General features: G+C 36.1%; 1 protein-coding gene across 9 annotated transcripts in view; it reads right to left on the reverse strand.

Annotated features, from left to right (window-relative positions):
- Window positions 1-27,219, reverse strand: part of PIK3CB (phosphatidylinositol-4,5-bisphosphate 3-kinase catalytic subunit beta) — a 235,823-nt gene that overhangs the window by 25,414 nt on the left and 183,190 nt on the right. For all 9 annotated transcript variants that reach the window (XM_036991629.2, XM_073232256.1, XM_073232261.1 and 6 more), the window contains 5 exons: window positions 22,536-22,679; window positions 21,175-21,274; window positions 9,300-9,478; window positions 8,479-8,585; window positions 7,292-7,370 (listed from right to left, as the gene is read on the reverse strand). In XM_036991629.2, the coding sequence (XP_036847524.2) occupies window positions 7,292-7,370; window positions 8,479-8,585; window positions 9,300-9,478; window positions 21,175-21,274; window positions 22,536-22,679 (609 nt within the window). The remainder of the gene's footprint in view (window positions 1-7,291; window positions 7,371-8,478; window positions 8,586-9,299; window positions 9,479-21,174; window positions 21,275-22,535; window positions 22,680-27,219) is intronic.

The following is a 27,219-nucleotide window of genomic DNA, read 5'->3' on the forward strand; positions in this document are numbered from 1 at the left end:
TCTGCTACTGAGCAAATGTTCAAAAGAGTAGTTCAATTATTTTTCTTGTAAATAAAGCAAAGATGAACATCTGTGTCATAAATCTCAGTCCACATTTCTAATTGTAAAGTACATTTTGAAAATACTGGATACAGTACAAGTAAATTTGGTAAGGACAGATCTATATTAATTTATAATGGTATATGAAAATATTTGTAATTTTGCTGCATCAATGGTGTCTGTAATAGACTATCATCATCATTTAACAAAATCTTTGCTAGGGAAGAGAAGAGAAAAATGGCAAGAGTAGGAAGATTCTGAGCTCACCTCCCATGGACACATCAAGGCAACTACATGTAATGCTACTCACTCTTAAAACCTGAAGACGGACAGAACAGATCCTTAACAGGCAAAGATAAAGAGAAGGCCACACCAAGGAGGGCAGGAGGATCAGAGATGCAGAGATTTTACACAAAATCCCCAATACAAACATATTGAGACATACAAGCAGGAGGAGGGTTATCACAGGTATAGACAGAGGAGAAAGGGGATCAAGCCCTACACCAAGTACCCCCAGTCATGGTGACATGCACCAGGAAAATGAGCCTCCATAAAGTCTGGCTTTGAACATTAGCCAGGTTTAACTCTGGGAAAGTCAGAAGAACTACAGTTAACTGAGACTATTCTTAAGAGCCACTGCATAGTATCACACAATCTGAGACACAGCACAGAAGCAGAAGTTTGGAAAGGGTCTGAGTTATACGAGGAGATTTCTTGGCTAATTTTAAGATATATGCTGGAAAGATCTTGGCTAATTTGAGGATGTATGCTGTTAGGTAGGGATCTGTAGAGTTTTCTCCAGGAACATAAGCATTCGCAGGCACCATTTTTCTTGTCCTCCTTCAGCCTAGCTGACCAGATGCTTGCTGGAGCCATTTTTGACACTCTCTATCTAAAAGGCTAGTATGCCTCTGGGGACCCGCTCAGACACGAGCCTCTCCAAAGCAACCCCTACACCGCCATACTTGTAAGCAGTCTCAGGTGGACTGACAACCCTTCAAAGCAACTTCTCCAGAGGTAGCCCCATCCACCTATCAGCCCACATCAAGTACAGCTGGGAACTCTCAGCCCTACCAAGGTACCCATGGCAGTTGTAGCAGGTCACTGCAAACAGCAAGCTGAGGGCAAACCCTAACCACCAGTCCACCCCAAGCAGCTATAGTCAGTCAGGCCTTTCAGCCAGCCATGCCTGAGGCACTCCCTGCCCACTGCAACAAAAGCAACAATAGGAGAGCACATACAGCCCAGAGAAGAGACCGGGGGAGAATTGGCTACTGGGTACCACAGGATGTCTTCTACATAAGGCCAATACTTTCCAGACCAGAAGACATAGCTGACCTACCTAATACACAGAAACAAACACAGAGATTCAGACAAAAGAAGAAAACAGAGAAATAGGTTTCAAATGAAAGAACTACGACAAAACCTCAGAAAAAGAGCTAAATGAAATGGAGATTTGCAATCTACCTGATAAGGAGTTCAAAATAATGCATTGGACTTGAGAGGTAAATGCGTGAACTCAGTAGGAATGTCAACAAGGAGAAAGAAAACAGAAAACAATTAGCCAAAGCTGAAGAATACAATAACTAAAATGAAAAATACACAAAAGGGAATCAGCAATAGATTACAGCATGCAGGAGAAGAGATCAGTGATCTGGAAGACCAGGCAGTGGAAAGCAATCAAGCTAAAGAGCAAAAAGGAAAAAAAACTATTTAAACACATGAGAAGACAAAAAGGGACCGCTATGACAACAATATATATAACAACACTGAAATCATAGAGGTCTCAGAAGAAGAAGAGAGAAATGAGCAGAAAACTAATTTGAAGAAATAACAGATGAAAACTTCCCTGAGAAAGGAAACACACATTTGATCCATGAAGGACCAAAGAGTTCAAAATAGGATGAACCCAAGAAAGTCCACATCAATATAAATAAAATGGCAAAAATTAAAGATAAAGGACCTTAAAAGCAGCAAGAGAAAAGCAGAAGTTATATGTAAGGGAAATTGCATAAGGCTATCATCTAACTTTTTAGCAGAAAAACTTTGCAGGCCAGAAGGGGGTGATATGACATATTAAGACGGCTGAAAGGAAAAAACCTACAAGAATACTCTACCTGGCAAAGCTATCATTCAGTTTTCCAAAAGCACAAAAGCTAAAGAAGTTGAATCATCATTAACTAACTGGCTTTACAAGAAATGTAAAAGGGACTTCTTTAAGTGGAAAACAAAAGGCCAAAGCTAGAAGAAAGAAAATTATGAAAGGAAAAAAATTCACTGGCAAAAGCACATATACAGTAAAGGTAGTAGATTAATCACTTAAAAAGCTATTATGAAGGTTAGAAAATAAAAGCAGTAACGTCAACTTAAATTTACAAAAAATAAAATGATGTAAAATGATCTAATATACCTGAAAAGTAGAGGGAGGAATAAAAATGTAGTACTTTTAGAATGTGTTCAAACTTCAACAAACATCAATATTCTACTATATATATGGTATTATATATGAACTTCATGGTAATCACTAATCAGAAACCTCTGATAAAAAAATAAAGAGGAAGGAAAACAAGCATAACACTAAAGAGAGTCATCAAATCACAAGGGAAGAGAACAAGAGAATAAGAAAGGAACAGAGAAGACGAAAATCAGAGAACAACTGACAAAATGGCAATAAATATATACTCTTAATAATTACTTTAAATGTAAATAGAACAAATGCTCCAACCAAGATATAATGTAACAGAATGGATAAAAAACAAGAGCCATCAAAATGCTGCCTAAAAGAGACTCACTTTGCACCAAAAGACACATATAGTCTGGAAGTGAAGGGACTGAAAAAGATATTGTATGCAAATGGAATACATGAAAATGATGGGGTAGGAATGCTTGTATCACACAAAAACACCATGCAAAACAAGAACTATAACAAGAGTCAAAGGACATTACATAATGATTAAGTGATCAATCTAACAAGAGGATATATGCAATTGTAAATATTTACGTATCCAACAGAGGATCACCTAAATATAGAAAGCAAATATTAATAGACATAAAGGGAGAAACTGACAGCAATACAATCATAGTAGGAGACTCTAACACCACATTTACATCAGTGGACAGATCACCTAGACAGAAAACCAATAAGCAAACAGTGGAATAACACATTAGACCAGATGGACTAAATATAGAGAACATTCCACCCCCCCCCCCAAAAAAAGCAGAGTATGCGCTTTTCAAGTGTACCTGGAACATTCCCCAGGATAGATCACATTAGCCCACAAAAGTCTCAATTTTTAAGAAGACTGTAAATCATATTAAGCATATTTTCCAACCACAAAGGTTAAGAAACTGAAAAAAAAAACACAAAAATATGGAGACTAAACAACATGCTATACAAAACAATCAATGGTCAAGAGGAAATAAAACACCTGGAGACAAATAAAACCAGAACTAAGAAAGAAGTTTATAGTAATATAGGCCAAACTAAAGAAACAAAAACAATCTCAAAAACACAATATAACCTTACACCTGAAGGAACTAGAGAAGAAGGACAAAGCCCAAAGTTACCAAAAGGAAGGAAAAAATTAGAGTGGAAAAAAGTGAATTGGGACCTAAATAGACAATACAAAAAAAAATAAAATCAATGAAACTAAGAACTGATTCTGTGAAAAGATAAAAAAAATTGATAAACCATCCAGATTCATCAAGAAAAAAAGAGAAAGGACTCAAATCAGAAATTAAATGTAAGTTGAAGCTGACACCCTGAAATATAAAGAAAAATTAATATGAAAAAGTATATGCAAACAATTAGACAACCTAAAACAAATGGATAAATTCCTAGAAACAATCTTCCAAGACTGAATCAGGAAGAAAGAAAATCTTGAACAGACTTAAGGAGACCAATAACCCTGGTGATTATAGATGCAAAATTCCTCAACAAAATATCAGCAAACTTAATTCAACAATATATTAGAAGGCTCATACACCAGGATTAATTGGAGTTTATTTCAGGGATTAAAGGATGTCTCAACACCTGCAAATCAACACCTGCATCAATGAAAGGACAAATAAAAATCATATGGTAATCTCAGTAAATTCAGAAGAAGCATTTAAAAAAACTCAAAATCCATTGATGATAAAAACTCTCAACAAAGTGGGTATAGAAGGAACATACCTCAATATAATAAAGGCCATGTAAGACAAACCCATGTTAATATCATATTCAATAGTGAAAAACTGAAAGATTTTCCTCTAAGATCAGTAGTAAGACAAGGAATTCCACACTCACCACTTTTATTCAACATAGTACTTGAGGCCCTAGCCACAGCAAATAAACAAGAAAAGGAAATAGAGGGCAAACAAATTGATATGGAAGAAGTAAAACCATCACTATTTACAGATGTGATATTAAATATAGAAAACCTTAAAAGACTCCAGCAAAAAAACAGAACTAGAAAACGAATTCAGTAAAATTACAGGATACAAAATCAATATACAGAAATCTGCTGCATTTCTATATAGTAAAAATGAACTAGTAGAGAAGTTAGTTCTCTTCTAGAAACTATCCATTTATAACTCCATCAAAAAGAATAAAATATCGTGGAATAAATTTGACCAAGGAAGTGAAAGTCTTCTACTCTGAAAACTATTGACATAGATGAAAGAAACGGAAGAAAACACAAATGAATGAAAAGATGTACCATACTCAAGAACTGAAAAATTTAGTACTGTTAAAATGTCTACAATAAAGCAATCTACAAATTCAAAGCAATCCCTAACAAAATACCAGTGGCACTTTTCACAGAACAAATAATCCTAAAATTTGTATGGAACCACAAAACACCCCAAATAGGTGAAGCACATTAGGAAAGAAGAAAGCTGGGGGAATCATGCTCCATGATTTCAAACTATACAAAGTTATAGTAATCAAAACAGTCTGGTACTAGTCTGAAAAATAAAAACACAGATTAATGGAAGAGAAAAGAGAGTCCAGAAATGAACTCACATTTATATGGTCAATAATCTGTAACAAAGGAGGCTAGAATATATGATGGGGGAAACATAGTCTCACCAATAAATGGTGACTGGGAAAACTGGACAACTACATGCAAGAGAATGATATGGGACCACAATCTTAGACCATACACAAACATATTTTTTTAATGGATTAAAGGCCTAAATATAAGACCCAAAACCACAAAGCTCCTAAAAAAAACAGACAGTAATCTTTTGGACACTCGCTTGAACAGTATTTTTCTGGACCTATCCCCTCAGGCAAGGGAAACAAAAGCAAAAATAAACAAGTGGAACTACATCAAACTAAAAAGCTTCTGGTCAGTGAAGGAAACCATCAAGAAAATGAAAAGGCAGCCTACTGGATGAGAGAAGATATTTGTAAATTATGAAGGATTAATATCCAAAATGTATGAAGAACTCATACAACTCAAAACCAAAAAACCACAAATATTCGAATTAGAAAATGTGATGACCTGAAGAGACATTTCTGCAAAGACATACCGATGGCCAATGGTCACAGGAAAAGATGCTTATGTATCACTAATCATCAAGGAAATGTACATCAAAATCACAATGAGTTATCACCTCATACCAGTCACAACAGGTAATATCAAAAAGACAAGAATATCAAGTATTGGCGAGGACATGGAGTAAAGGGAACCCTCCTGCACTGTTGATGGGAATGTAAATTGGTGCAGCTAGTGTAGAAAACAATATGGAGGTTCCTCAAAAAATTAAAAATAGAAACAACATATAACCTGGAAATTCCACTTCTGAGTATTTACCTGAAGAAAATGAAAATGAAAATGAAAACAGTAATTTGAAAAGTACCCCTAAGTGTACTGCAGCATTACTTACAATACTCAAGATAGGCAAGCAACCTAAGTGTCTATCAACAAATGAATGGATAAAGTGTCATGTGTATGCACACACACACACACACACGAATATACTCAGCCATAAAAAGGAAATCTTGCCATTCATGACAATATAAATGGACTTAAAGGGTATTATGCTACGTGAAGTGAGACAAAGAAAGACAAATACAGTATGACTCACTCTATGTGGAACCTAAAAATCAAAACTAATGAATAAAGAAACAAACATATAAAAACAAAGAATCATAAATACAAAGAACAAACTGTTGGTTGCTAGAGGGGAAGAAGTGAGAGGATAGGCAAAATAGGTGAAGGAGTTTAAGCAATACAAACTTCCATAGTCATGAGGATGAAAATTACAGTACAGGGAAAAATATAGTCAATAATACTCTAATTTTGGTATGGTGACAGATGGTAACTACATTTACTGTGGTGCATTTTGTAATGTATATAATCGTTTAATCACTATGTTGTACACCTAGAAGCAATATGATATATAACTATACTTTGATTTTAAAACCTGTGCTAGGAAATTGATGATATCCGATTGTTTTTATAATTTGTACTTCTACTTTAGACCTGACAGTGTTCATGTAATCATAAATTTATTTTTATCTTGCACAAATAGCCTATATACATTTCTTCCCCATATATTTCTTTCTATGAGCTCTTTAAATAGTTAGGATTATTATCCCCCTGTCCTGTTCATTATGAATGTGTGAGTCTTGACTTTTAATTTGGTTGGTTGACATTCAAATCTTATATTTTTATGTAGATAAATATATCAACATTGTTTGCCATTGTATCATCATCTGCACTTCATCTTAGAAGATTTGACAGTAGTTAGTATTTTAAAATTCAGTGTTTCCTTTTGTCTTTTGCCATGAAACCTGCCATGTTCACTCTCTAGACATAACAGCAGTGGCAAGCTAAAAACCCTGAACCCACCTATACAACTCGCTTTTGGGAAAGTAGAGGAATCAATGCTACTAGGCTATGTAGGAAAAGGGGCAGGCTCTTCCATGGCCTTGCCACTCCCACAACCACTACTGCATTCTCTCTGAGAGCACCTTCAAAAACACAGGTTAGAACATGATGCTTGCTTGCTTTGTGTCCAGGCTTTACTGGAAGATCAAACTTACTCTTTCTTTGTGGACTCTCCATCAAATATGAGTTCTACACCTGCTGAGGTTTCACTAAGATAATGTATTTGAGATTACACTATGAATTGTAAAGTGCTATATAAATATTTTAATGACTATTAATAATAACAGGAGGGAAAGAATTAACAAGCCTTTAAAATTTTGCTGTGGGAGTAACACAATATGGAACAAAAATAAATTCACTAGAAATCTCACCGAAGATCCAGACCAGCTTCTTTCCAGAGTAAATCCATCAAGCGCAGCATTTGGAGTGTCAACATATCCTGCCGTAAATCTAAGAAGAAAAAAATGCCCTGCTTTATTATAAGTTCTATCCATTTTATAGCTAGTAACTTTGAGATTAGCTAACACAGCCAGAATTAACTAAAACCATTGACAAATGCTGTGTTAATTTTTTTCCTAAAAATTTGAAGTTGAACAAATTTCATTGTGCTAAATTTTGTTTGTTGGTTAGCATGTCCCTGTAACACTATTTCAGAAGTTAACTTCAAAGTATTTTTTTATTGTTTACCTTGTGTAAGCTGCCTTGACTGTATAAGGGCTTTAATACTGTTATAACACAGGAATGCTGTATTACAGCATTGACACAACTCACACTGCTAAGTTTTTTCCTTCTTGTTTGCTTTAAGGGATGCACAGGAAGTTCTTAAAGAACACCTAAGAAATTGCACGATGGGTTCAATTTTAAGGTAATAGTAGGCTGTGAAACTGCTTACTTCCACGTAATGATATTCATATGGTCAAATGGGGTTGTATGTCTTTCAAAAAACTATAATTTCTTTTTAAAACAGTTGTAAACATATATTATGTTGAGCACATTTGCTTATATTATTTATCTTGTTTAACTCCTTTTAATAAACTCAACATACAGATGCTGTAATCCTCATGCACATTAAGATCTTTAAACTTCATGAATTTCTTGTGACTTCCCTGTAATCACATAACTAACAAGTGGTGCCAACAATGACTGCCTTCTGGTTGGTGTGATTACTTCAGAGGCATTTGCTTTATTAAAGTACAAGTCAGTAACATATTTTAATTAAAATACAAAATTATGGCAGCAGTATCAAAATTTTTATTACTGACATGGGATAATGTATATATAACTGAAAATATTCTCTTGTTTTTTTTTCACAAACTTTTTGACAAACGAGTAGAGACACTTCACATTTTGTAAGAAAAAAAGGAAGGTTTATGAGAACGATATACTTTTCCTAAGAGGACAAAAAAGGGACTTAATGACATGCCACATTCAACGTAATTACCACTGATAGCTACCTTTTGGCAACCATATTACATATTTACACATCACCTTTCAAATAAAGTAAACTGAAAAGAAATTAAGAATGCTAAGGAAACTGGCACTGTAAAAACATACATACCATCACCATTTTTGAAAATCACTCCAACTGAATCCTCACCAAACTTGTTGTTGTACACAAGCCACAAAGGTTTCATTTTGGAATCCATGTATTTACACTTTTCAACACTGAAATCAAACAAGGGGAAAATTAGCCCACTTTAACGTAAAGATATGGCAAGGGAAGATAAGGCTTGGGAAAACCCTTTAGCTATTCCTTTTAGATCTGCAGAAGTCAGTACCAGACTATTTCCTCTTAGTAGAAAAATAATCAGGTGATAGCCTTAATTGGCATGCAGTAATGCCAGATGGGCTGGATTGAAATTATTGGATTAAAATTAGGAATATTAGGAGCTCATTTCTTAAAGAGGGATCAATTTTGAATACCAATATACTAAACACCCATTATTATTTTTGTAGGGAATGAAAAAGTGACAGTTTTCCAAATTCATTCAAGATCTCATTTCCAAATAGGAAAGTTAATTAGTAAATAACCTGTGATGGTTACTAACATTTTGTTTACATAGGATTTTCAACTTTTAGAAAACAGAAATAGAGAAATTTTCCTATATAGAATAATATTGAACACAAATTTCATTATATACAATTAAAAGATTAACCTGTAATACCTTCAGTAACACCACAGGTAAATTTAGATAATAGGCATACATCCTACTGAACACAAGAATAACCTCTGAAGACGTTAAGATTTTACTTCTTTACTTATATTCCACTTCCTAGGGCTAACAGCTGGCCCTACTCTCCCCCCAGGAAGTCATCCAGAAATTCTACATTGCTGTTTTCAGGGAGATTCACTGAGTACGGCACAGACAGTCAACTTACTAGAGTTCTGAGAGGATGACACATGGGTTCAGAGGTGACTGTAGATCAGAGAGGGCTTCCCGGTAAGCATTCTGTTTTAAACAAGTGTGCATAGCTTCTTTCCCTTTGGCTCTGTTTAGCTTCATTGCATTCAGTTTGATTAAACTATTTAAAGTTTTTAACTTATTAAGTGCTTCAACCTGAAAAAATAAGTTTCCCCATCATGAAAATTAATTTGTCAAAACTAATATAAAGTACTATAATATTAAGTGAACATATTCATCAATAACCACTCCCATCCTCACCCTGACCCACAAATACATGACAACCAGCTACAGTAAAAACTGTGTTTGGCTTGTGACAAAGATACAAGAGAATAAAAAAACTTATTTTTATCACTTGTTAAATATATTTTTTCCAATGTCCTTTATCCCTTTCTTAATGAAATCTTACAGAGAAAACTGAAGGGACACAGTTTGTGGGTAAAAAGTCTGAAACTTAATCTATTCAGAACTCTGCAGCTCAACAAATAATAGAATTTGTATCACAATTTATCTGAACTGCTCACTCCAACTGGCCAATTCCATAGTGTAACAAGAAAATCTATGTACAAATAACCCTGGGGTCCCTCACACTGAACCTTAGTATCTACTTGTACTCTTACATGACATCTTCTCAGCATATTCACTTTCCATGAATACTACAGCTGAAATGAAGCATTGTACAACAAATATGACCAAGGACAGCAATATTTGTTGTCCAAGTCTAAATTACATTTTATGAGGTAACTCTTTCAGAACTTATGCAAATAAAAAAAGTTAAGTAGTACAAGGTGAACCATCAATAGTGAGAATCAAACCAGTATGTTTAAAAGACAATTTTATTGTTTAACAACTAAGTGTCTTTCCCTGTCATATCATGTAATATTTCAAAAGACACAGTCCTGGCCAACCATAAATCATAAAACAAGAGTATTTATCTTCATGTCATTAAAACTGAAAATAAAATGATAGAAACAGAATACGTCAACATGTAAACAGTATATAACAAGCACAGAAAGTATGTACACTGAAACATGAAAACAATGGCTTAAATTTCCATGAACAAATGATTTATTTTACATCTTCTATACTACTAAGACGCTGTAAGGATATGAATTCAGGCATGCAGTTTCTACAGACTAAAGGCTTGCTCACAAGAAACTGGGAAAGTTCTATGTAGCTTGGTGATAAAATAGAGATGGTTGAAGTTTGCCAAGTAAGTTAGCCATTTTGCCAACAATTTCAGGAGCTGTACAAACACTGGTGAAAAGGGAATCAGCTGAAAACTAGGCTATGCAAACAGGAACTTTTTGGAGTTATTCCAAATGTGAATTGCTTTCGTATTTGTACGTTGCAAATTTTCAGGCCCCATCACTGATATCCATTTCCTGGAACAGTGTCCTAAATGCCCACATGGCCATAAGACAAATACTATGAGTGTTTCAACACCTTGTCTTTTTTAGAGGCTTACAGTAATACTAAGAACTGCCATGTAAAGGGTACAGTCTTCCCCTTGCTGCTCACTAGTAGAGAAAAAAAGAATAAGGTGATCATACATATGTCATATGTTTGCTCTTATAAAAGTCAAAGTCAAGCTGAGTTTTCCAGAGAACCAAGAAAATGTCCAGTGTGGTGTGATTACACGAGTGAGGTCAAAGACATAGCGGCCTCATCTAGCCTTACAGACTTTGATAGAGCTTGGATTTTATTCTCCATGCAATGAAAATCACTGCAGGGATTTTCAAAAGAGAAATGACATAATACATCTACATTTTCAAAAAAATTACTTTATCTGCTGGGTAGAGAGAATGGAGGATAGAGGGCAAAGCCAAGAATAGAAACAAAGGGCACAGTTTAGAAGGTTAATGAAGACATCCAGATGAGAAGATAATGGGTTGGACTAGGATGGTAGCCATGAACACAAAAGACACTGATAGGATATACTTAAAAGGATTATAAAATTAAGGGTACTAACAGTATCTATCTCATATTGTTTTGAAGAATAAATAGCTCATAGTAAGTGGTGAGTAAGCATTAGCTACTATTACCTTAGTTAATGCCTTTCCAAAAGGAAAGAGGGTCAGATACAGTTATTTCAACAAGCATTGAAAAATATACAAGAATCATCTATGGAAAACAATGGGAGTTACTCTGGCAATGAAGTTGAAAAATGTAATAGAACTGAAATTACTATAGCAATCTGATAGCCAAATAAGGTGGGGCACCATAGAGGTATAGGAATGATCAGAAGGTTAAGAGCAAGTTAACACATGGCCTAAGAATGAGACAGGTTATGATTAGCATGTATAGTGTGGGGGTGGGGGGCACGGGGAGGGCTGTGCAACACAGAGAAGACACGTAGTGATTTTACAGCATCTTACTACGCTGATGGACAGTGACTGTGAAGGGGTATGTTGGGGGGACTTGGTGAAGGGGGGAGCCTAGTAAACATAATGTTCTTCATGTAATTGTAGATTAATGACACCAAAATAAAAAAATTTAAAAAAAAAAAAGTAAGATGCCATGTGTGAGGAAGGCCTGTCTGAGGCCAGGGAAAGGGCTTATTGATTTTTAGAGATTCTCCCCATCTTGGAGAGTCAGTCTTAAAAAAAAAAGGTCCCAAGAGGGGGACCTTTGCCATGAGGAAAAAACTATGTACCAAAAAAAATAAAGCCTGGGAGAGAATTTTTAATGCTGAAGAAAATTTTAGCTAAGTGGACTGAATATACTACTTTTAGATTGTACCTACTAGATGAAACTACCTTGGTAATACTCACTAGTCATATACAGCTTATGGTCTGATGTTCACACCATGGCAATAATAAACACCCCAGAAGTAAACCCTCAGGACACATTTCTCTAACATGCATCCAATGACCTAGACATACTTAAAGTGAAAATCCCCGTAGTACTTTCATCAGTGCCAAATGACACCTGAATTCTATACCAGACTGAAACTGATTTCTCCCTGGCTTACACAAAGGTACCTATGGCCTTTTCCCATGGTAACTACACACTGGGGAAAAGGAAAGAGCACAACTTTCAGAGGCTTTCTGAACACTGGCTCTGAGCTGACACTAATTTGAGAAGACCCAAAATACCACTACTTTAGGTACACCAGACAGAGCTGGGGACTTAGGGAGGTAAAGTTTACAATGGAGTTTTAGCACAGATCTGTTCATAGTGGGCCCAGTGTGTACCAAACCTGTCCTGTGGTTATTTCTACAGTTCTGGAATGAGTAATTGGAATAGATATACTCAGCAACTCCCTATTCTGGTTCCCTATCTGTGGAAGGCTATTCTGGTGAGAAAGGCCAAGGGGACATTATTACACCTGCCTCTACCTAAGAAAACAATACACCAATGAGTCCATAGCATCTTACTAGACTGACAGATGGTGACTGCAATGGGAGGTGGTGGAGGAAGCGGTGAGGACTTGATAATATGGGTGAATGCTGAAATGACAATGTTGTTCATTTGAAAACTTTGTAACATTTCATATCAATGATACTTTAATTTAAAAAAATACACCAAAATGGTATTGCATTCCTGAAGTGACTATACTGTTTAGTGCCCTCATCAACTTGAAAAACACAGGGGTGGTGATTCCCATCACATCCTCATTCATCTTGCCTATTCACCCTATGCGACAGACAGATGGGTATTGGAGAATTACAGATTATCCTATTAACCAGGTAGTGTACCAGATGAGGTAGCTGGTATGCAACTACTGATTTGAAAAATGCTTTTTTCTCCATTCCTGTAAAGACCACCACAAGCAGCATGCTTAAGTTGGCATAGCCAATGACATACTTTCACTGTTCTACCTCAGGGAATATATCCACACTCTGTCCCTATGTCATAATTTAATCTATAGGGATCTAGAAGCCTTTCCCTTCTGCAAGATAACACTCTGGTCCATTACACTCATAACATTATGCTGACTGAAACTAGCAAGAACTATCAACTACTCTAGACTTAAAGAAATTTTTATGTCAGCAGGTAGGAAATGAATCCATCAAAAATCTGGAGTCTATCTCAGTGAAACTTCAAGGGCTGAAGTGGGGTAGAGCATGCTAAGATGTCCTTTCTAAGGTGAAGAATAATTTGTTGCTCTGCCCCTGCTACAAGCAAAAATGAAGCACAACACCTATGAGGCCTCTTTGGATTATAAAGGCAACATATTCCTCAGGTGGGTATGTATTCCTCTTTACTGTGTGATCCAAAAAGGTGTTAAATGTTTGAATGGGGTCCAGGACAAGAGAACGTTCTGCCACAGGTTCAGACTACCAGGCAAGCTGCTTTGCCCCTTGGGTTGTACGATCCAGCAGACCCAATGGGGCTTGAACTGTCCGAGGCAGATAGAGATGCTGTTTGTAGCCTGTGGCAGGCCCCTATAAGTAACATCATAGCATAGGTCCTTAGGTTTCTGAAAAAAATATCCAACAAAAAATGCCTGCCACCCCTTCCAGATAACTATTCACCTTTTGAGAAACTAACAAAAATCTCTTTTGAGAGATGGAATATTTAACAACTGGCCACCAGGTAACCACTCAAACTGCACTGCCGTCATGAACTGGGTGTGATCGGACCCATCAGGCTGTAATACAGTGAGCAGAGCAGTGCTCCATCATCAAATGAAAAGTGGTACATACAAGACTGGACCCAAGAAGGCCCTGAAGGCAAAATGAGTTGTATGATGTGACCCAAATGCCCATGGTTTCCCATTCTTGCTATACTGTCCTCGCTCTCTTCCAGATTGCACCTATGGCCTTATGGAGAGTTTCCTACAATCAGATGACATAGGAAGAGAACACAAACATTATTTACAGATGATTCTACAAAATAGGTAAGCATCATAAAAAGTGGACAATTGTGGTACTACAGCACCTTTTTGGAACATTTCTGAAGGATAGTGGTGAGTGAAGGGAAATCCTTCCAGTGGGCAGAACTCTGGAAAGTGCACCTACCTGGTTACTCACTCTGCTTGGAAGAAGAAATGACCCTAAGTATGATTATATACCAATACAAGAGCTGTGACCAAAGTTTGGTTGATGATCAGGGACTTAAGAGGAACATGATTAGAAAATCAAGTGACAAGGAAATTTGGGGAAGAGACCACCACTATCACCACCCAGTGGGGTTCATGATGTGGCAGGGATGGAGGTTATAAATGGGCTCAGCAACAAGGATCTCTACTCACCAAAGCCCACCTAGCTGTGGCCACCAAATGAGTGCCCGTGTGCCAGTAGCCGTAACCAACACTGGGTCCCCAATATGATATCATCCCCTGGAGTGGTCAGCCAGCTACCTGGTGACAGGTTGATTACAATGGACTGCTCCCATTATAGAAGGGTTAGTGTTTTGTTCTTGCTGGAATAGATGCTTACTCTGGATACAGATTTGCCTTCCCTGCACACAATGTTTCTTCCAAAACTACCATCCATGGATTTAAAGAACACCTTATCCATAGTCATGATATTCCATATAGCACTGTTTCTGACAAAGGAATTAATTTCAAAGCAAATGAAGTATGGCTACGGGCTCTAACTAATGGAGTTCACTAGTCTTATCATGCTTTCACCATCCTGAAGTAGCTGGCTTGACAGAACAGTAGAATGGCCATTTGAAGACTGAGTTACAGTGCTAGCTAGGTGAAAATACCTTACAGGGCTGAGATATAGTTCTCCAGAAGGCTGTGTATGTTATGAATCACTGTCCAATATATGATGCCATTTTCCCCATAGCCAGGATTCACAGGTCTGGGAATCAAGGCATGGAAATAGAAGTGGTATCGCACACTACTACACCTAGAAACCCACTATCAAAATTTTTGCTTCCTGTTCCTGCAAACTTGCATTCTGTTGGCATAGAGGTCTTAGTTAACAGAGGGAAGAATGACTCCACAAAGAACACAACAATTACATTGAACTGATGTTAAGACTCCTGCCCAGCCACTTTGGGCTCCACATGCCTTTGGATCAACAGGCAAAGAAGGGTATTATGGCCCTGGCTGGAATGGCTAACTCTCACTACCAAAGGAATATTGGCTTACTACTTCACAGCAGAGATAAGAGTTTGTCTCGAATATAATCTATTAGAATTACCATGTCCTGTGATAAAGAGCAATGGAAAATTACAAGCCAATCCATGTAGGACTACTAATAGCCCAGATCCTTCAAGAATGAAAATTTGGGTTAACACAGGAGGTAAAGAACCACAGCCAATTGAGGTGCTTGCTAAGGCAAAGGGAATACAGAACGGGTTAGAAGAAGTACTGATAAATACCAGCTATGACCATGTGACCAGTTATAAAATGATAACTATCATGAGCAACTCCTCCTTATTTTCTTAGGAATGCTGTTGGTGTGTTGTGAGTATATGCTATATCTATATAGATATAGATGAAAATGTAGATATATGCAGGCATCTCATTTTATTGTGCTTTGCTTTATTGTGCTTTGCAAATATATATCCAATGTACATTACAGTGGTTCAACAGTCCCTCTCCCCCCACCCCGTCCACTCCCCTCCCCTTTAGTAACCACTAGTCACTTCTCAGTGTCTATGAATGTAATGCTGTTTTGTTCCTTCTGTTTTGCTTTATTTTCATATCCTACAAATAGGTGAAATCATATGGTATTTGTCTCTCTCTACCTGGCTTATTTTACTGAGCATAATAACCATCTGGATCTATCCACGTTGTTACAAATGGCAGGATTTTTCTTTTTATGGCTGAATAATATACCACTGTGTGTATGTACCACCTCTTCTTTATCCATCGGTCTACTGATGGACACTTAAGGTGCTTCCGTATCTTGGCTACTGCAAACAGTGCAGCGATAAACATAGGGGTGCATATGTCTTCTCAAATCAGGGATTTTGTTTTCTTTGGGTAAATTCCTAGGAGTGGAATTATTGGGTCAAATGGTATTTCTATTTTTAGTTTTTTAAGAACTCCATACTGCTTTCCACAGTGACTGCACCAATTTGCAGTCCTACTGACAGTGTAGGATGGTTTCTATCTCTCCACACCCTAGCCAGCATTTGTTATTTCTTGTCTTTTGGATAGTGGCCATTCTAACTGGTGCGAGGTGATGTCTCATTGTGGTTTTAATTTGCATTTTCCTGGTGATTAGCCATGTGGAGCATCTTCTCATGTGCCTCTTGGCCATTTGTATTTCTTCTTTCGAGAAGTGTCTCTTCAGGTCCTCCACCCATTTTTTGATCATGTTATTTGTGTTTCGGGTGTTGAAGTGTAGGAGTTCTTTATATATTTTGGATGTTAACCCTTTATCAGATTAGTTGTTTATGAATATATTTTCCCATACTGCAGGATGCTTTTGTTCTGCTGATGGTATGCTTTGCTATACAGAAGTATTTTAGTTTGATGTAGTCCCACTTACTCATTTTTTTTGTTTCCTTTGCCCGAGGTGATGTGTCCAGGAAAAAATTGCTTATGTTCATATTCAAAGAAATTTTGCCTATGCTTTCTTCTAAGCGTTTTATGGCTTCATGACTTACGTTCAGGTCTTTGATCCATTTCCAGTTTAGTTTTGGATATGGAGTTAGATAATAATCCAGTTTCATTCTGTTAAATGTAGCTACCCAGTTTTGCCAACACCAGTTGTTCAGAGGCTACCTTTTCCCCATTGTATATATTGATGGCTCGTTTACCATATATTAATTGACCATATATGCATGGGTTTATATCTGGGCTCTCTATTCTGTTCCATTGGTCTATGGGTCTGTTCCTGTGCCAGTACCAAATTGTTTTTATTACTGTGGCTTTGTAGTAGAGCTTGAAGTTAGGGAGTATAATACCCCCAGCTTTGTTGTTCTTTCTCAGAATTGCTTTGGCTATTTGGGGTCTTTTTGGTTCCATATGAATTTTAGAGCCATTTGTTCTAGTTCATTGGAGAATGCTGTTGGAATTTTGATAGGGATTGTACTGAATCTGATCAATCTCCTTTGGGAAGGATGGCCATTTTGACAATATTAATTCTTCCTATCCATGAGCCTGGGACAGATTTCCATTTGTTGGTGTCTTCTTTAGTTTCTCTTGTGAGTCTCTTATAGTTTTCAGAGTATAGGTCTTTCACCTTCTTGGTTAGGCTTATCCTAGGTATTTTATTCTTTTTGATGCAATTGTGAATGGAATTGTTTTCCTGATTTCTCTTTCTGCTAGCTCGTTGTTAATATATAGGAATGAGACAGATTTCTGTGTATTAATTATGTATCCTACAACATTGCTGAATTCAGTTTATTAGTTCTACTAGCTTTTTTGGTGGATTCTTTAGGATTTTCTATGTATAATATGTCATCTGCAAATAGTAACTTCTTCCTTACAGATTTGAATGCCTTCTATCTCTTTGTGTTGTCTCACTGCTGTGGTTAGGACCTCCAGTACTATGTTGAATGAAAGTGGTGAGAGTGGGAATCCTTGTCTTGTTACCCATCTTAGAGGAAAAGCTTTTAGCTTTTCGCTATTAAGTATGATGTTGACTGTGGTTTTGTCACATATGGCTGAGGTACTGCAATTTTTACCAAGTGAATGCTTGTGGCAATCCTGTGTTAAGCAAGTCTATCAGCACCATTTTTCTGAAGTATTTCTCACTTTGCGTCTGTGTGTCCCATTTTAGTAATTCTTGCAATATTTTAATATTCTGGCAATAAATAATAATACTTTATTATTATTCTTGTTAAGTTGATCTGTGATCAATGACTACTACTGAGAGTTCAGATGATGATTAGCATTTTTTAGCAATGAAGTACTCTTTTTAAATTAAAGTATCTTTGACATACAATCTTATGTTGGTTTCAAATATACAACACAGTGGCTCAATATTTACCCATATTATCAAGTCATCACCCCCTCCAGTGCAGTCACTCTCCATCAACATAGTAAGATGTTACAGAATCATTAACTGTATTCTCTGTGCTGTACTACCATCCCCATGACCACCCTATATTGTGATTGCAATTTATTGTGCCCTTTATCCCCCTCTCTCTCCCCCACCACCCTCCCCAACTCCTGCTCTTTGGCAACCACTAGTCCCTTCTCGTAATCTATGAGTCTACTACTATTTTGTTCCTTCTGTTAGCAATAAAGTATTTTTAAATTAAGATGTGTGCATTTTTTTAGACATAATGCTACTGCACACTTAAGAGACTTCAGCACAGTATAAACATAACTTTATATGCACTAGGATGCCAAAAAACTCATTTGACTTGTTTTACTGCCATACTAGCTTTACTGCAGTGCTCTGGAACGAAACCCACCATATCTCCAAGGTATGCTTTTGTATAATAAATGCCTTTGTTTTCCTCCCATTCTTATTCCGTTATCATTTAATATAAGATGTACTGACTTTATATCATAATACTTAAATGTTGTTAATTTTACATCACAGTAAATGATTTGTAGAATATAAAAGAGAAGAATAAACACCACTCAAACACATTACCTCCTCTTATAAGAAAGAAATTAGAATATTTTTTATTGTACTTAAGGAAGTGGTACCATGTTAGGCAGAATTTTGACCTTGCTGGTGTCTTCATTTGAAGATTAAGTACAGTTTAAGGAGGTGCATAGGGATACCAATTTAACCTATTATGGTTAATTTTATGCATCAACTTTACTGGTCCAATGGGTACCCAAATATTTGGTCTAACATTATTCCAGGTGTGTCTGTAAGGATGTTTTTACACAAGGTCAACATTCAATCTGTATACTGAGTAAAGCAGATTGCCCTCCTAACTGTGGGTGGGCCTCATCTAAACATGAGAAGTCCTGAATAAAATAAAAAGGCAGGCCCTCCTGACAGGAAGAATGAACTCTACCTGCTTGACTGCCCTGGGCTGGGACATCAGTCTTTTCCTGCCTTGAGACTTGTACTATAACAACAGGCCTTTTTCTTAGGTGTCAAGCTTGTCTGCCTTTGCACTAAACTTACATAATATTGGCTCCCCAGGTTCTCAGGCCTTTGCATTCCAACTGGAACTACACCATTTTCTCTCCTGGGTTTCCAGATTGTTTGACTGTAGATCTTGGGACTTCTCAGCCCCATAATCACATGAACCTATTGTTATTGATTAATGAGTATCAATCTTACCTCTCCCTTTATGTAAGAGAATGAGAGAGCTTACTCTCCCTCTAATACACATGCACATACATCTTACTGGACCTCCTTCTCTGCAGGACCCTAACAAACTCTTCATCTAGCTAACAACAACTACACTATCAAAATCCACCACAAGTGTCACCTCCACTGTGAACTCTTCCCTATTGCCCTAAAGCATGTTATGTGTCTCTCTTTTGTGCTTCCTTATACTACCATTATAACATTTCTATCATAATACTTAAGCACTGCTTTATATACCTACTTTATAGAATAATATAAACTCTTTGATGACAGCTACATAACAAATTTGACTTCAAATCACAACATCTATCACAAACCTAGCATATAGTAGGTTCTGAGTAAATGTTTATTAAGTCATTAAGAAAATCCTTTGTGTTAGGTTAGATACTACTCAAATAAAAAAACTACTGCTAGAGAACAAGAGCATATTATTGCTATTTGCCAATGATGGACTCCAGCATGAAGCTAGAATACAGAGTTCCTTTATTTTGATGGCAGAAATGCTTTTATCTCACCCTTCAGGGGTCTAAGAACCTGCCAACAAATCAAGCATGGGCCATGGTTAGGCTTCTCATTTGCAAGCAAGCTATTAAAAAACCATTGGTTTTTCAACTACTTAGCTGTATAAATCAGGATTATCTCCAAATATATATATATATATTTAGAAATAATTGGATACCGAGGCTATAATAACCTGTAATTTTGAAGTTCCGTGTTTAATAGAACAGCTTAATGGTTCTGTTTAACAGTTTATGTTTTGCCATAGCTTCAAAAACACATTTATACTGATAAAAACAACACTGCTGTCTATTTTATATATTGGATCTATATTGAAGTTCCGATTTTAAAAAGAGAGTTGTTGATAAAAGGTTTGAAAACTCCCAGTAGAGTAAAAAGAACTCTAGTTTTATAGGTGGACAGACCTAAATCTGAAATTTATTCCTGTTAGTTAGTAGCTGTGGATTTGTAGGCAAGTTACTTAATCTCTTAGAGCCTCAGTTTTTCCCCTTGTTAAATCCAGAAGCATTGGTAACTACTATGGCACATTATTAGTAGAGTAAAATAACATATTTAAAACACTTGCATGGTTGCTGGCATATATTAAGCATTTAATATCTGACCTATTAATATCATAATATCTCGTCATATGCAATAACTAGAAAATGAGGGCCTGGGAAGAAGTGGGACTACAGATGAATATTGCAATTACAAGCATGTACATATTGTTTAAAAAAGCAGCTTGAGGATTCTGAATTCTTTAAGCTATAATGACTGTGGACTTAAGTGTCAAAATATCTGAGTCTAAAACAAATAACAGAGCATATGAATCATAAATACTATACTAACTGGAAAGAGTAATTCAGGAATATGAAAAAATAAGGTATGAAGATTTCATGACCTTTGTCACCATCACCATGAAACCCAATGTTAAGCATGTCTAAATAGGTATTTCCTACTAAAATCTAAGGCACAGTATTAGTGTAGACACTATGAGGAATCCTCACTCATTTTTCAAGGAGCATTCAATTAACATTCTCCTGAGTTTGTTGAAACTTCATTTCTTGACTTAAAAATTTTAGTAAACAATATATTAATCAGGTTCAGTTAGTGCAACCGCTATGAAACCAAGTGATGAGAGAAATTGCATATAATAAAATTTATCAAATACCATGTCACAAATTGAACATGAAGATTAAAACAAGCTAATACCTGCTTGGAAAGCACTTTCATGTGCCCTACACTTCCCCGGCAGTATGCTTCAAGTATGACACCAAACTGTACTGAGATAGCAGGAATGTGTACTTCTGACCTGCAGAAAGTTAGTAATATGAAGATAGTTTATTTATCAAACACTTCAGAACACCAAATAAAAATATACTTCTTTCTGCTATTACAAAATTAACTTGTGATGCCAATGAGGAACACACCATTTTGTGCATAATTATTAGTGGGACGGTCAACTTTCAATTCTTTAAACATCACACTTCAAGAAGATTTTATAATTAATTCTTTATTCTAAGAAATCTGAACAATTTTCAAATGTCACCTCCTTTGCTTTGGAAGTAAAATGTTAATATGACCAACTGAGAGATAATTAAGAGAAACACAGATATCTGACTCAATTTTTTTTTCACTTAAGGAATGGTGTACACATTTGAAAAAAAATTTTTATATAAAGTACCTTATTTTGTTATGCCCTAAGGGGTTTAAAAATAAGATTTAACTGTATGAGAAAAGACAAGTTAAAACTAAGAAAGGAAAAATTCTGAATAAAAAGGAGATCAAGATTCAGAAATACAATCCCTAAAATTAAATAAAAATATTAGAGCTTATTTTCCTTAAGCTTGGCTGAAGAGAAGGAAATGTTTTTTCTGATAATCATTAGTTTCAATATTCTGATAAAAACAAAAATGTCTGAGTACAGTATCAGAAATGAGGAATCAACAATTTTCCTAGGCAACAAAATAATTTTAGTTCTCTTTTCTTGATTTTACTCATATAAAATCAGTGAAATGTTTCATGTATTTCTGAAAATGACCTAGTTAATAAGAAAACTGAAAAAAAAAAAAAGTTGCTGTTGTTATAGGAAAACTTTAAAACCTTTCCCAGTAGTACCAATATTACTGTCTATAACCTTTTGGAAGGAATAATTATATCTGTTTTTAATCCAAATATATTAACACAATTAAGTACACATTACTAGAAAATAGCAATATGTTAATTATTAGTTTCAGTTGAGGAACACACCATTTTGTGCATAATTATTAGTGGGATGGTCAACTTTCAATTCTTTAAATATCACACTTCAAGATTTTATAATTAATTCTTTATTCTAAGAAATCTGAAGTATTTTCACATCAAGGCAGCATGGAGAAACACATCTAAAATTACTTAGCCAAATCATGAAAATTGAGATTTTGTGTGTCAAGAAATAGAAGACATAAGAGAATACAAATGTTACAGGTGGCTCAGAAACAATGAAAGCAGCTGTTTTTGCTAAGTGTCCTGTATTATACTAATTTATATTTACAAAAGCACAAGGTGGACTCAAACTGAAATATAAGACTTACCTAAGGTGCCAAAACAGAAACTGCCCTATCCTCCGATTAGCAAGTGCTCTTTCTAACAGGAATCTAGACAGGGCACAATCAAGAAAAGGCTCATATTTTAAAACTTGCACCAGTTGTAAAAGATACTGAGAGAGTTCTTCATCACTGCAAGAAAGAAAAGACAAGAGTAAGCCACTCAACAACTTGTGCCAGAAAAAGATCCCTTCCTATCAAACTACCAAATACTAACTGCAACACAATGGTCCTTTTTGCATCAGGCTTGTTACATGCGTCCATTCACTGTTCTATCATAACAGTAACACAAGGAAAGCTGAAGATTTCATATGGGTAGGAGGGGGAGTTGAAAGGAATAAAGAACAGATATTATGGGGCACTTTCATTAAATTAATTAGGTTGATATGACTGATGATTTTATTTACAATCAGCCCAGAGTTACAGTAAAATTAGGTATTTTAATATTGATTTCCCATTATGTTGAATATGATATATAGTCAGGCAATCGATTAGTTTTTAAAATAAAAATTCCATTAGTACTTCAGCAATATGTTTTCCTTTCCTATCATTAGGATTAATTCCTTCTAGATAATCAATGAACAATTAAAATACTAACTTCAAATACTCTAAAGGATAAAGAAATAAGTGTATATGTAAATGGAAACTGGTACTCTGAATTAATATAATGTAATACTGTAATTGTATGAGCTGGATTACTTAAGGTTAGTGGTTTTCTATTTTGTGTTCATCTCCAAACCATTCACATGTGTACATACTCCAATCAGAGACAATTCCAGTAGTCAGGTAAGATATGAATCCAAAGTCCTACTTATTGACTATATTCTCGGACAACAAATGGTTTAGAAAGTAATCTCAAGTAGATCTTGGACTGAAGCCCAGGATACTATATATGAAGAAAAAACTCTCACAACCAGAAATTTTCACATAGGAAAACGTACAAGAATTACCTATATGGAACATAGGGATCTGAACAATCTCCTCCTGGGGATCAATACATTTAAGAAAAACACTTGCCTCAACCCAAGGGGAGTTTGGTAGTTCTTCCTGCTCAGGTCTCCAATGCAAACTTAGGGAGACTAATGAGCAACTGGGAGTTGCATTATTTAAAACTACCTATACAACAATCTTAAGTTTATTATGAAATTCATGCCCATTATAAAACCTACAAATAGTGTAAAAGAAAGGTAGTACAGAAATAGGAGAAGGAATCCTCTTTCCTTACACTCCTAATTTCACTCCCCCAAAATAACCACTATTGAAGAGTTTGTGTAGTTTCTTTTGGATATCATATGGTTTAAAACATACTATTTAAAAAAGAAGTATACATATTTTTCTGAGAACTTTTTATTTTTCATATAATCATAGTGTATAAAACCTCACTTTTGAGGCTAGAAATGGAACACTTGAAAAGTGAGGTACTTCAATGTCATTTCTTCAAATAAATTATCAGATTCTCAAATGTGTACTACCCAAAGGTTACTGTACAAGCGTGTTCACTGCATTTATAGTAAGGAAATCTGGAGAAAATGTAAAATATTTCTCAATGGGAAAATGAAGTAAATAAGATACATTCATATGACAGGATATTAACACAGTAGTGAAAGGAATACATTAACATTAATATGTAATGGGAGAAACTGACCTCAAAAACCAAATATTGAATTTAAAAAATAGCAAGATGCCATGGTGTGGGGGATCACGGGGAGAACAGTGTAGCACAGGAAAGGCACATAGTGTATCTCTGGCAACTTGCTGCACTGATGGACAGTGACTGCATTGGGGTATGGGTAGGGACTTGATAACATGGGTAAATGTTGTAACCATATTGTTTGTTCAGGTGAAACCTTCGTAAGAGTGTGTATCAATCATACCTTAATAAAAAATAAAAAATAAAAAATAAAAAAATAGCAAGAGGCAAAGCAATATATATGACAAGACACAGCTGCATAATTTTTAAATGTACAATATTAATCTGTATCTGTGTGTTTTTATAGATATAAAAATGTGGTATAGAAGGATACACACCAAATTCATGATAACGGCTCTCTTTGGAAAATGAAAAAAGTCAGGACTGGGTAAGGAAACTGGGAACTGGGAACTTCACTTTTACATATAATGTTATCTGCTTAAAAATGACAAAAAATAGTGTGCTGACCTCCAATGAGTTCTGCGCAGTGGTATAGAGGGCATGTCAAAGTGTGAGCAAAGGGTCTGTTTGTTTCTATGCAGAAGATCAAGGCCTAGCTTGGATACCCAGAAAATGAACTAAGATACGATATGAGGAGGAGCTTCCGGCATCAGCACTCTCTGGAGGACTCGTGCCGGGGGATGATCATCAAAAAGCTTCCACAGGGATCCGGACGATGCTGCGGTTGTGGCTGCATCCAGCCCACCGTCTCCTGGACTTGCCATAAGAAGGAGGAGGGAGATGTCTAGGCTGCCATGTGCATACAGTGAGACAACGAATTTGACCGTATCTGTACTGTTGGAACTCAACCAGGAGTTGGGAGGGGTGCAAGGTGTAGCACTCCAAAATCTCATGACTATAGACTATCTATGGTTAAAAGAACATATGGGATGTGAACAGATCCCAGAAATGGGCTGCTTTAATTTGTCTGATGGTTCAAGTACAGTTGGACAATATCCATCATATCATAGATAAATTTTCACAAATGCCTAGGGTGCCTAAATGGTTTTCTTGGATTCACTGGAGATGGATGGTAATTATAGATTTGCTTTGTTTATGTCACCGTATTCCTAATATGTTAATATGTGAGTGCAAATTAGTTAGTAGTTTAAAACCTATACATGCTTAAGGTACTCTACAAGAAGATATGTCAAAGAAATAATCAATCCTCCCATGTTTTCTTCCATATGCTACCTCTATAGCTTTCCTTCTTCCTTCCTAATTACAACCCTTCAATAGAATTTGTGCCTCATATCGAATTTATCGAGTATCATAATTCCTCCAGGTGGTAAAGATACCTCGAGACAAGTGCTGGGCACAGAAGCCACAGGGCATAAATCTGCAAAGAAGTAAAAAGCTAACCTTTGCAAACAATATGGCTTCTCTCTCACTTACCAACTTTACATTTCCCTGTATGGCCCCGGAAGATGACTGGTTAGCCAGAGACGGGTAAGATTCCTCAAGGGAGGAACAACCTAAGACAGGCACAGTCGCAGGGGGGCCATCAGGTGAGAATTTGGGGATCAACAGAGGTGAGGCTCAGAACCTCACCCCCCCTGCTTTGAGAGAAATCTTCTGCATCCGTGGATGTCTTGCTGCCCTTGTCTAGCCTGGATTAATACTTAGTCCATAGGCACACACCTGATCATCTGATCATCTACATTTGCCTTCTTACAGCACTAAACTCTGTTTTCTACCTTTATCTTACATCTACCTACCACTTCAGCATTTTATTAAAAATAAAAATAATAATAATAATAGGAGAAATGTGGGATCAACATATAAAACAAGTACAAAAATCAAACGAATATTCATATTTGACCTGATTGTTTATAGGTCATATTGCATGATCAAAACCGAAAGTTTCTGTGATGACTGCCCTTGTACTGTTCACCATGTAAGAATTTATTCACTATGTAAGAATTCGTTCACCATGTAAGAACTTGTTCGTTATGCTTCAGAAGAGTGGAGACTGACGAGAATTAGGCTTGAGATGGATTAATGATTGTACATTGAGCGTTGACCCCCCTATACTGAATTTTATTGTTGTTAACAACCATTTGATCAATAAATATGAGAGATGCCCTCTCAAAAAAAAAAAAAAAAAAAAAAAAAGAATGTAAAATGGTATAACCACTATGGGAAACAGCACAATAGCTCTACAAATAGTTAAACATAGACCCAGCACACAAAGACCCAGCAATTTCACTCTTAGGTACATATCCAAAATGATTGAAAACAGGTACTCAAACAAATGCTTATTCAAAATATTCATAGCAGCACTGTTCACAGTAGCAAAATGTAGAAACAACCCAAAGGTTCACCAAGAGATGAATTAATAAACAAAGTGGGATATATTATTCAGCCATAAAAAAGAAAAGTAGTACTGATATATAGCACAATGTGGATGAACCTCAACAACATTATGCAAAAGGTCACATGTTATGTGATTCCACTTACATGAAATACTGAGAATAGGTAAATCCAGAGACAGAAAACAGATCTGTGGTTGCATGGGGAGTAACTGCTTGATGGTTATGGGGTTTTCTTTTGGGGTGAAATTGTTTTGGAACTAGACAGAGGTGGCAGTTGCATACAACAATGCCTGTACTAAATGCAATTTAATTGCTCATTTTAAAAGGATTAATTTTATGTTATCTGAATTTCACCTTAATTTAAAAAGGAAGGTATCCATAGAAGTTGAGAAGCTAAACATTTGTGACCCCCAGATGAACTCCCTCCAGGGAAAGGGATAAAGAGAGGATGAAAATGCTGACAGTGATTGATTTTACCATAAATAAACATGGATCATGTTTTGTTACAAAAAAAAAAAAAAAAATGACAAAAAATAGTAACATTTCTTAATTTTGGGTAGTAGACAGAAAAGAGTTAACACAGTAGCAGGCCTGACTACTACCCTTTGAAAAAGCCTGCTTACAATGCTGGCTTTTAGCTGGGATCCAGGAATGTTAAGGAGGGTTC

The sequence above is a fragment of the Manis javanica genome, chromosome 3 (genome assembly GCF_040802235.1).
Source record: "Manis javanica isolate MJ-LG chromosome 3, MJ_LKY, whole genome shotgun sequence".
NCBI classification, from domain to species: domain Eukaryota; kingdom Metazoa; phylum Chordata; class Mammalia; order Pholidota; family Manidae; genus Manis; species Manis javanica.